This window comes from Sarcophilus harrisii, chromosome 4 (genome assembly GCF_902635505.1).
Source record: "Sarcophilus harrisii chromosome 4, mSarHar1.11, whole genome shotgun sequence".
NCBI lineage: Eukaryota > Metazoa > Chordata > Mammalia > Dasyuromorphia > Dasyuridae > Sarcophilus > Sarcophilus harrisii.
In genome coordinates, this window is record NC_045429.1 from 41,428,737 (window position 1) to 41,440,464 (window position 11,728).

Here is an 11,728-nt window from a genome sequence, read left to right on the forward strand (position 1 = left end):
TTGAGAACTGGTTCAGACAGAGCGAGCTGGAAGGGAACTTTATAGTCTTCTTGCTTCAATCCCTTTCATTTTATTTGATATTATTTTGTTATACAACCCCCCATATATTTTTTATCTATAAAGTGAAATACACACACACACACACACACACACACACACACACATATATATATATATATATATATATATATATATATATAAATATATATATATATATATTTCACTTTATAGATGAGAAACCAAGGCCCAGTGATAACATTGTATAAGAGATAGAAGAATTAAAATTTGAACTAACATCCTTTGACTCCAAATACAACACTCTTTTCATTACACCATTCTACACCTAAAGAATGACTTTAGGATTAGAACACAAATACACGTTATTGACCTTACTGTGTTAAATGACTTGCAGTGTTATTCCTAGTCTTCAGCTTCCATGTTTTCCAGTCAAAATATCTTCATAGAATAATGACTTAATGAAATTAAAAGATTTTAATTTAGTCTGGGACAAAAGAGAGTGATCCCACATTTAGTATCATTGTATATTTCTTTATACTTGAAATTTCTGATAGTCCATCTGGATTAATTTAGCCAAATTTAGCCATTTAGAGCCCTTCTTAATTTGGTGGCTGCCTATCTTTTCAAATTAATTTCACCCCATTCCCTTTCAGCCAAATTGGTCTACCTGCTCTTTTTCCCCCACTTACTCTTCCTCCTCCTACCTTTATGCTTTATGAGAAGAGTATTCTCACTTCTTCTATCTAGAATCTTTAGCTCCTTTCAAAGTTCAGTTCAAATATCACCTTCCAAATAAGACCTTTAAGATTTTTCCAGGGGCAGCTAGATGATACAGTGGATAGACCACCAGCACTGAACTCAGGAGGACCTGAGTTAAAATATGACCTCAGACACAGTACTTCCTATCTGTGTGACCCTGGGGAAGTCACTTAACCTCAATTGCCTCAGGAAGAAAAAAAAAGATTTTTCCAGTTTTTAACACCTGTCCCCTTGAAATTAAGTTTTTCTATGTTTTGTATTGATTAATCAATGTCTACATTATATCCCCATCATAGAAAGTAAGCTCCTTGAAGGCAGGAACTCTCCCTCTTTTGTATCCATATCCCCGGCAACATAAAGCACTTAGAACAGAGTATATGAGTATATTAAAATGCTTGAGTTTAAGAAAATTTAATTAATTTCCACATCTCTATATTTTACTTGGCATGATATTCTCAGAACTGACCATTACCAAGCATCTCCATAAAAGAGTCAATCATTTCTTATCCCAAATGAAGAAGTGATAAAGCAAAAAGAACAAAAAATCATTGGGAATGAACAAAAATAACACTATTAGGACCATGGAGCACCAATTCAATGGGGCATTGGAAGAAGCAGATTGAATAAATGGCTCTTGGAACAGAGATGAGTTATGTAGGCAAGCCCATTTATTTCAAGCTTTTAAAAGCAAGTTTTCAAATCAGAAATTAAATAAAGAAAACATCAGACAATTGAAAAAAATCACGCCACCATAAAAGAATATATATTAACAAAAATCTTATATAAGGAGTAAATCTTTTTTTACAGCTATCTACAAAGTTCTTCAAAACACAAATTATTATAAATATAAACCACAAAGTGAAAACATTTTCTTCCAAATAATAGAACCTAGTTAAAAGCAACTCTACACAGAAAATGCCATTACATCCTCTTGAAAACAAGCTGGAAGTGGATGATTACCCCAAATACTTAACAATGTTTCACTTCTCAGCACTGTTTTCGGCTCTGAATTATGTGCATGTTGTCTGCTAGTTCCTTTAAAACATCATATGACTACAAATGTAAACCTCAATAAGGTTAAGTAGAAGACCCTCTACAAATAAGGGTGTTGGCAATTCCATCCAAGTAACACAAAGCTACAAGGAGCAGGAACTGGGGGCAGGGGTCTTCCTTTCATCTTTATTCCTCCTCTCCAACTTCCACCCGCCTTTTTCTTTTTCCATCTCTCTCTTAAGTTCTTAAGCAAAGATGCTTGTTTTCTTGTCTGGGTTTGTTTTGTTTAGTTTTTTGAGAGTTTGGGAGAAATAGTATATGAAGGAGTGAAGAAGTATATAAAGCAAGACTTGTCAGTCAAAGCACTGGAGCCTAATTCCCTCCATGATTCTATTGATAACCCCCCCCAAAGGAAAACCATGCATCCCAGTGGCGCTCCTAGCTCCCGATAGCTAATCGGGGACAGTGGATTGCCTAAACTATCCAATAGGATAAAGTTGTCTTTTGGTTTAAATTCTCAACATATACATATATATGTATTCTATGTTTACAAAGTTTCATCACATGAAACTAAATTACTTAATCATTTATTATTTGAGGTCCAAGGCCCCAATTTGACTGTACTATGAGGAGTTGTTCTTTAAATGTTGTGTCTGCAGAGGTTTTACATGATATTCGTAGATTTTCAGAGCAGGACCCAATTTTAATGAAAGTCCTGTCAACACATCATTCCTTGTCATCAGCAGCAGGGATTTTCCATCAATTTCCTAAAACAGAAAACATAAAATAAAACTAATTTTTATCTCTAGAAGCTCTAGAGAGTCAGAGAAATCTTTCCCTTTCATTTCAAGAGATAAAGCACTAAGAATTAGTAGCAAACCAAAATCCCAAATCATTTTATTTCACATGAGAAAAGCTCAAGAAAAATATTTCTAAATGTCATCTTCCCCTTAAAAAAAAAAAAAAAAACAGGTAAGATTTGATTAAACATGAACCATATCTAGTCACAGCTATCAAAATCACAAATATTACATCTTAGTAACTGATGGTAAGGTCTATAGCTCATGACCTTAAGATGGGAAAATCGTAGCTCTCTAAATTGAAACTTGCCAAAGAAAACTAAATTATTGGTTTCTTCAAATGATTTGAAGGAAACATAAAAAAGATTCATAAGATCAGGTACTTGGATATACAAACTATATGCTGGTTGATAACAGGTCCAATAAGAGACGGACACTCAAAGTCACATATTATCTGACTTCACTAATAGCCTTGAAAAACCTACCTTGATTTTAACTGGGTCTCAGTTTCTCCCCCCTTTTTTTAAGTATTCCAACTTCACACTAGACATTAAGAGTTAATGTATGTGTTGGATCACCAATCAACCAACTGAGATCAGAGATAATAGGATTTAAAGCTGGTAGGACCTTTGAGACCATCTACTCTAAACCCTTTTATTTTCAGATGGGCCTGATGGTCAGACAAGTGGAATGATTTGTCCAAAGGTCAAACAATTGGAGAGCAGCTGAACCTGAACTGGGTGACTTGAACCTGAGTCTTTTGCCACTGAATCCTTAACAGTTTTCAAAGAGGAGGCTGCTGGGAAGATCTCTCCACCAGTTGCTGTTGCCATATTTCCTTCTCTGTGGTTGTTGAGACACCCACAAAGAAAGTAATAAAGGGGCAGGGAGGAATCAAATTCTCCTCAACCAAAAATGTAACTGTCCATCAAGCATACTGTCACTTCCACTCTGTGATGAATTACAAAAGTAAAAGTTAGATAATCACTTTTTAGAGGAGCTCTAAGGAAGAATCCAACAGCTAACCCCTAAGATTCTAGGAGCATAAAATTGAAGAACATAATCTCCTTGAAAGTGAGGGCAATGACGGCTTTATTTTTGTTTTTGTACCTCTCTGCTGGCCTAACAAGGGATCTTAGACTTTTTTCTTTAGTTTGGATCCAAGTGTGCAGATTCCCACCAATTCTTACCCCTAAAAGAGCAGTACTCTTATTCAAGTTTTAAAGCATTGTCTAGAATTCCCAAATAACAAATGATTTGGTCCAGTAGGTCAAAGGCAGGACCTGAATCCTGATCTTTCTGACTCCATATCTCATCTTTTATTTACTACAACATGCTGCCTCTTATATTTTGTACAAAGAATCAATTCATAAGGTTTTGTCCGTGAGAGACAGCAGTCATGAACTCTAAGGAAACTTGAAATTACAGTAGAGTTGTCCATTTGATCAATGAAAAAAAGCTTCTAAACTAAGAAACAAATCCCCATCTATTTAAAATCACAGGTCAGAAACAAAATAAAATTTTCAGTTTCTTCATTTGAGGAAAGGGACATTAACAACTGTACTCCAGACATTAGAAGGGATGGGCAAAAAACTACTAATACGACTAATCCCTCATTAGCATTGTTCTTATTGTCTAATTGAATGGAATCTCAAGGTTGCAAACCAACCAACTCATCCAAGCAGAGTCCTGGATGAAGACGGATATATGTATAATCCGAGATGCAATGTGGCCAGTGGTCTGAGTGGTAGCTCTGGAGGGGAAAAGATCTGGATTTGGGTCTTGTCTTTCATGGATAATTAGCCATGCCACTATGGGCAAATCATTGAATTTCTTAGCATCCCAGGCAGCATCCTAAAACTATAAATTACAGGTGAGTTTGTCTCAGCTAAAAAAATTTTCACACTGGAAGATTTCCTACATTTACAGAAAATCACAAGTCTTTGAGAGGAGAGAGAGGATTCAAAAAGGAAAACATTCCTTGCCCTCAGTGGGGTTCCATTTAAAGGAAATGAATAGTGGCCTCCTATCTCTATCTGTATTGCTCTCTGTCTCTGTCTCTGTCTTAATCTGTCTGTCTCTCTTACCTCTCCCCTCCCACAAACACACAAAATCAGATCCTGAGAATAATGGTGTTGGGTCTAATGTCACCCATTCTTTATCTCTTATCAACAACACTGCATGGATAGAGCAGTTAAGAGAGCTGGATTGGAACCCCTAACTATTAAGTAAGAGCAAAATGCCCATTGGTCCCAGAGCTCATTTTCCTCTTCTCATCTCTAGAAACACTTTCACAAATAAAGCAAATTGCAAATGGTGTCCCTCCACACCATGAGTGGGCTCATTTAGGACACGGAGATCAACGTCTGCGAGGAGATGACCTACAGCTGGACATAAGGCTGGAAGACAGTAGACCACTCCGAAAGAAATAATTCTTTCCCCTGAGATGACAGAGAAGGGATCCATTACCTAAACTTCTCATCTACTTGAGTGAATTATTGCATGAATAAATGTGATCAGATTCTAACAAAGTGATTTGAATCCCTCCTGGGAAGAGTACCGAGGAATTGAGGATAACATCATCATCATCGACTTGGCTACGGCCCATAATGCTCTAAATGTCCAAGTTTCATGTTCTTGGCAATAAAAACAAAGCAAAATCCCCATGAGTTCAGCCTCACACCTTTGTTGGACTTCACTACTGAACAAAGCCAGCCGTCCATCACCCAATATCATCAGAAGCGCCAGTTAAAAGGACAAAGAACAGAGACTTTTAACTAAGCCATATTATCTGCCAGTCAATTGACTCTTTTCTCCCCTTCTCCTTGGACAACTAACCTGGGGGTTTAAAGATCACACAGAATGGATAAATACTCTTGTGGGCTCCCAACGTGTTTCTGTCACCCAGGAGGCAGATGCAGGTCTGAAGGCTTTGTGAACAACCACGAACTCCTCAAGATTTGTTTTCTGGGGACAGGTGACATATAATCATTTTCTGTAGTGCTGCTATCCATTTGCTCTTGTCTGGGGGAGATTTTAAACAAATAGACCGACCTCCAGGCTCACCAGCTTTGCTTTTAGTCACTTGCTGAGGGGGACACTTGATGTTCTGTACAAGATTAAGACGGATGAATCTACCTCTTCCCTGCCCTGCAAAATCAGGAGACCTCCAGCAGAGCCCAGAAAGGGAAGTCTTTTCACCTCCATTGGCTTTAACTTCTTCCACAACTCAGCACTTCTGTCAAAAGCAGAGAATGTCTAAAAAGCGCTGGAATCTGGCTTCCACTTCAGACAAAATGGAAAATCATGTTTCATGCTCCAATTTTGTTTTCTCTGTGCTCAGCAGACACATTGCTGTTCACCTTGAACCAGGATTAGTAAAAGAAAGGGCCAGATGGAATTTGCAATTAAAAACAAACAAATAAATGTATGGGTTCAGGGAACAAGATGAAACTTCTGCCTGACAACCTGGATTTGGTGGGGAGAGGCAGAAGTCAGCAGGTCTGTCTTGACCCTTGTGCCCTCTGCCCTCTGCCCTCTCCCTTCCCAGGACACAGTCCACTGCTGACCTCTCCAGAAGTAGCCTGGGTATTTTTCACAGGCAAGTCTCTGCAAACCTCCTGGGATTAAAATACAAACTTTAAATTCAAGGCTCTGCAAACTTCCTGACGTTAAAATACAAACTTTAAATTCAAGGCTCTGCAAACCTCCTGAGGTTAAAATACAAACTTTAAAAATTTCTATGGTAAGACCACACGGGTTGTAAGGTTGCAGGAGGGGGGGGAGCCACCCCCTCTCAGAGTGGACAGTTTACAAAGCAGGACCTAGTACAACTGAGTCCAAACCAGAGATACATCTGACACTAGAAGGCTTTGTGGGGTTACTAAAACAACAGTAGCCTAAGTCAGGTTTTAAGTTCCACTTTGGAACAATTAATTTAATCTCTCCAAGTTTCAGCATCCTAATCTGTAAATTGGGAACAAGAATAGTGTAAGGAGAGGGTCAAATGAAATCACTATGGACCTAGCCTTTTTCAAACCTTAAAACAATGACAAACACTCTCATCATTATGTGCCTATGTGATGGAGTGTTATCCTGTAAAGGGGAATATTAAGTTAGAAGATCTTAATTCTTCCCTCTTGCCTTTTCTCCTCTGAAAAATGAGGGAGTGAGACAAGGGGAGGCTTAAAGTACTTCCCTAATATACTATAATTCCATGTATTTATGTGTTGCTTAAAGCATGTGCCAGAGAAAACTAAAAGCTTCACGCAGTAGGGTCCCATTTTTACTTTTAATTTGAAGGTGAATCTTGCTGACTTAAGGAAGGCTTGATACTCCAGCATCATTGTATCTCTCAAGAAAATATTGACCAAATAGGGGCTCCTGCTAAGAAAGAAGCAGCATGAAGTTTACAAGTTATCATTGACCATTATTGCCAATGACATCAAGAAAGGTGAGAGGCCTTTTACACAGATGTGTAAACACATACACGTGCACAAATATATTTACTGACATACAACACACATACATAATATGAATATTTTATATTTTTACATATATACATATATTTTATATAGATATAAAACAATTATATTTTAGCAAACAAAAAACAAAACATTGAAAAGAACTTCCTAATTATTCCTTCCTGCTACTTATATTCATCTCTATTGGTCAACATGATGGTAATAGCTCCCAAAAATCAATACCCAATTGCAAATCTCTTTACATATATTATTTCACTTGAGAAAGGTACTATGCATATTATTATCCCTATTTTACAGAGGAGGAACCTGAACCTGAGGAGTTAAGTAATTTCAACGCTGTGACAGACCTATCAAGTGACCAGAGTGGGGATACAAACTCAGTGCTTCCTGACTGCAGGTCCCACAAGCAATCTCCCACACCAAATGGCTTCTTGACAATATGGCAGCAGTTCCCATTACTTAACTTACCAGTCTCCAGAATTCTGTCCTGTGTATCTATCTCATTTGATCTTCCCGAGAGCACTGTGATATGGGCAGGGAAGATCTCATTGTACAGATGAAGAGATTGGGGTCCTTAGCCAAAATCACAATCTAATAATAACTGGTGGATCCAGGCCTGGTACAAAGCTTTTCTACCTCCTAAGCTAATGTTCTTTCCACTGCATACCATGATGGTTCACATGCAAAGTAGAATTAATCATACCCATGTCACAAATGCAAAAAAATATAGACAGAGTCAAGTATTCCCTATAAAAATGTCAATTTTTTAAAAATGGGAAAACATCGTATTAGAGTCCTACCAAGTGTTTCTTTTAGAGAAACAACATGGAGAGGCAGAGAATATCCTAGATTTAGAGGCAGAAGGCCTGGTTTTGAATCTCTAGCTGCTCATCTGTGTGACCTTGACAATAACTGGGTAATCTCATCACCTATAAAATGAAGAGGTAGGGACTAGATATCCCAAGCTCCTTCCTAGGAAACTAAATTATAAAGAACATGGGAGCTTTAGACCTGTTTTTTATATTTATACACATATATATGTACTTATATATAGATATCTATATATGATATCATACATATCTTATGTATGAACTAAGAAGTTAGCAGGGACCTGAGAAATAAATAACTGGTTATTTTCATGATTCCTATTAATCAAAGAACCATAGAATAAGATCAAGAAAAGGAACCTCCAAGACTGTGAAGATCAAATTTTTCATTTTAAAGATCAAGAAACTAAGAGCTAATGGCATTGAATGATTTGTTTAGAGCTACTAGAGAGTAAGCAGAAGAGCTGGGATTTGAACCTGGATTCTCGGTACCCTTTCTACCTTCAGTTGCTGCCTCCATTGCTAAAACAGTTCTGAAACAGTATTTAAATCATAATACATTTGGTAACTTTGTCCTCCCAGCTGCATGGTTCTTGCAGAAAATGAAAATTGCTTAATAAAAAGCAATACCATGCAGCATAATATATATTAATCACATTTAGCAAACGCTTAAGGCGCTAATAAGTAAGTTTCTTAATTTTTTTCATTTTTATTCTTTTTACAGAGGCCTAGGAGGCCCGTACCAGGCCTTCCATGGACCAGTTTGCCGTGAGCCGCTAGCCTGTAACAGGTGGTCTCGGGCCTTACCAGGTGTAGCCAGGGAGTCTAATGGATCATCCTCTCTTCTTCTACTTCGATCCTCTCTCTCCCATTTTCAAAAATTTTCTTTGTAACAATTCTCCTGCCATTCACTATCTGACTGCAGGTGGTGACTAGTCTGAAGTTCCCCATGCTATTATTCACAAACGGGATGAAGGACCAAGCCGAGCCGGCACTTCTGCCTGAGCTCAGGGTGACAAAAGTGGAGAACCCCGTGCCCAGGATGGGGGCCACGTCGAAGAGGGAGGTGTGATACCTCCCCCTGGCCCGGGCTCGGCGCCGGCCCCCTGCGCTGCTCACGCGGTTGGGAGATAAGAAATCCCCTGAAAAATTTTCCCCTGAATAATCCTCCTCAAAAATGTCCTGAAAGACACTGTGTGGCCTCTGGAACATCAGATCTTCCTCGAAGCGACCCGACTCTCTGCTGGTATCGCCATTCTCCTCCCTCCTGATAAAGCTCCCTCGGGCGCTGTCGTAGTCGTCACGTTTCCTGGCGTCAGACAGGACCTCGTAGGCCTCGGCCACCTGCTTAAATTTCTTCTCTGCGGCTTCCCGGTTCTCGGGGTTCTTGTCGGGATGAACCTGCAAAGCCAGCTGGTGGTAAGCCTTCTTAATGTCGGCCGACGAGGCATCCCGAGGCACCCCTAGAACTTTATAATAATTCACCATGCTTTGTCGCCGGGCTCAGGAACAACATGAAGTCATCTGCTCGACTGAACAGCCAGTTGCCTGAGGAGTCCCCACACCCTGTGAAGGATGGTGGGCAGCTTGCTAGTCTAACCAACCACGAGACCCTCCCCCCTCCCCTTCCTACCACATCGTGTCCTGGGCAGAAATCTTCTGGGGGGAGAAGCCCCACTTTGTGGAACTTTGGAATGTCCAGGCCCCTGCCCTCAACACCTCATGGCCAGGGATGGAGGGAGGATTGTGAGCTCAGAATTCTCAGCCAACGCCTCGGGGCCCTGAGCTCTGCCTTGAGATCCGATTGGTGGAACTGGTGGGCTCATGGCACAGAGAGAAGGCCCGAGGCTTCCGAGAGCCCGACACCGCCGCAGGGCCCGGCCAGCTTTCCGTTCGCTTTGGCTCAGAAAGGAAGTGACCGCTGCACCCGCCGAAGCAACCGTCAGGAATAGCAGGTGCTGCCCCGGCCCCAGGCTCCAGGCCAGGTCAGCTCATTGTGAGGGCCGGATCTTCAGTGACCTCATGCAGACACCTGCCTGTGTTACCTAACACACGTTGCTAGCACTTGGGAGAAGAGGGGGCAGTTAGGTGACCGACAGCCAGCGGCCACAGCTCCTTCCTGGGGGAAGTGCAAGGGCCATCCCTGTTTCCCTTGGAACCTTGGAACCTTGGGATACGGGTAGTTTTCAGGAGCAGGACAGGAACCAGAGGCTCATAGAGTTACATGTTACCAACAGCCAGCGGCCACATCTCTATCTTGGGGGGGTGGGAAGGGCAAGGGCCATCCTTGTTTCACATGGAACCTTGGTTTATGGGTGGTTATCACAGGACAGGAACCAAAGGCTCATAGACCTACGTGTTACCAACAGCCAGTGGCCACATCTCCATGGGGGGAGAGGGGAGGGTAAGGGACATCCTTGTTTCACATGGAACCTTGGTTTATAAGTGGTTATCACAGGACAGGAACCAAAGGCTTATAGACTTAAAGCTGGAAGAAACCTTTTAGGGCATTTATTGGGCTTGTGGGGCTTACCTCTATGTTGGGGTTAGAATCAACGCAAAAGGCAAAAACGGAATCAGTCCCTGTGCTAAAGCTCACATTCTATCAGCACATCCTTATAAAACACAGGCTACTTATAGAGGGGGACGGTAATTTGGGGAGCACTAACAACTGGGTGGTGGGAAGGCGAAGGTCTGAGCTGAGTCTTCTGAAATGCCATGTTGTGCTCCTTGGCCCCAACTCTTGTACACCTTCTAATGTTTCCCAAATTATAGATGGGTGATGAACATTTGATGGATCACTCTTGGATAAACTGGCTTCCTTTTTGTTGGTTTTTTTTTTTTTTTTTCAAAATGGTGACTTTTAAAAATCACCTTTGGACCCCCAAGTATCATATGTACTTATCCATCATCAATTAAAACAGTTGGAAAATTATGCATAAGGCTTAATGCCCAACTGGATCCAGAAAGATCATTTTTTAAAATATGCCTTGAACCTGGAAGGTCACTGAATCACAAATGTAGCCATCTGTATTCTTCTGAGCAGAATAGCAAACGTGAAAACAACAAATTCTTAATCATTGTGACCATAGTAGCTAGCATTTATATTTTGCTTTAAGGTTTGCAAATTACATTACAAAATATCTCAATGGTCATTTCATCTGTTCCTCACAACAACCCTGGCAGGTGGACACCTGTTTTACAGATGAGAAAACTGAGGCAGGCAGCAGTTCGGTGACTTGTTCAGGGTTACACCACTGGGAAATGTCTGAGGCCAAATTGGAAATCCAGATTTTTCTGATTCCAAGCCCAATATTTCACAATTACATGATCATTTCTTGGTACCTGTTTTCTCATTTCTGAAATGGGGATAATAATACCAGTAGAATTTATCTGTCTAATCCCCAGCCCAGCCCTGGGCCAGGGGAAGGATCAAATGAGAGAACAGGTGGAGAGTCCTTTACAAATTTTAAAGCATTACATTATTGTTGACATCATGAGGAAGAGGGCCAAGTTTTATTCTGCTCCACCGTGGAGGGCCGAAGTAGGGATGGTGGATGGAAGCCACAATGGAATGGGCTGCCTGGGGAGCTGGCTGGGTCCCCCCCCCGGGGGGGGGGAGGTCTTTGAGCAGTGGCCAGGTGACCTGTTAGGGATGTTGTGGAAGGATTCCTGCTTAGCTATAGCTGGACAGAAAATACTCCAAGGCACTTCCCAATGCTGAATTCTGTGGGTAACGTGTTGATCAATCAGCACAGAACCATCTGTGGAAAACAACTCCAAGGGAATGCATTAATGATATGTCAGTGGTCAGAGGGAAACCACATTTTCTCCTCAAGAGGTTTTT

General features: G+C 40.7%; 1 protein-coding gene across 2 annotated transcripts; it reads right to left on the reverse strand.

The window, feature by feature from the left end:
- Window positions 1-2,341: 2,341 nt before the first annotated feature.
- Window positions 2,342-9,502, reverse strand: LOC100933921 (dnaJ homolog subfamily B member 6-like). 2 transcript variants are annotated; one of them, XM_012547600.3, is made up of 3 exons: window positions 9,367-9,502; window positions 8,689-9,282; window positions 2,342-2,537 (listed from the first exon to the last, which is right to left on the reverse strand). In XM_012547600.3, exons 1-2 carry the CDS (start codon window positions 9,367-9,369, stop codon window positions 8,707-8,709), a joined length of 579 nt encoding a protein of 192 aa, XP_012403054.1. In that variant the 5' UTR covers window positions 9,370-9,502; the 3' UTR covers window positions 2,342-2,537; window positions 8,689-8,706. The 2 variants fall into 2 exon arrangements, with proteins under 2 accessions (XP_012403054.1, XP_003767380.1); XM_003767332.4 differs by having other exon boundaries at window positions 8,689-9,422.
- Window positions 9,503-11,728: the final 2,226 nt, after the last annotated feature.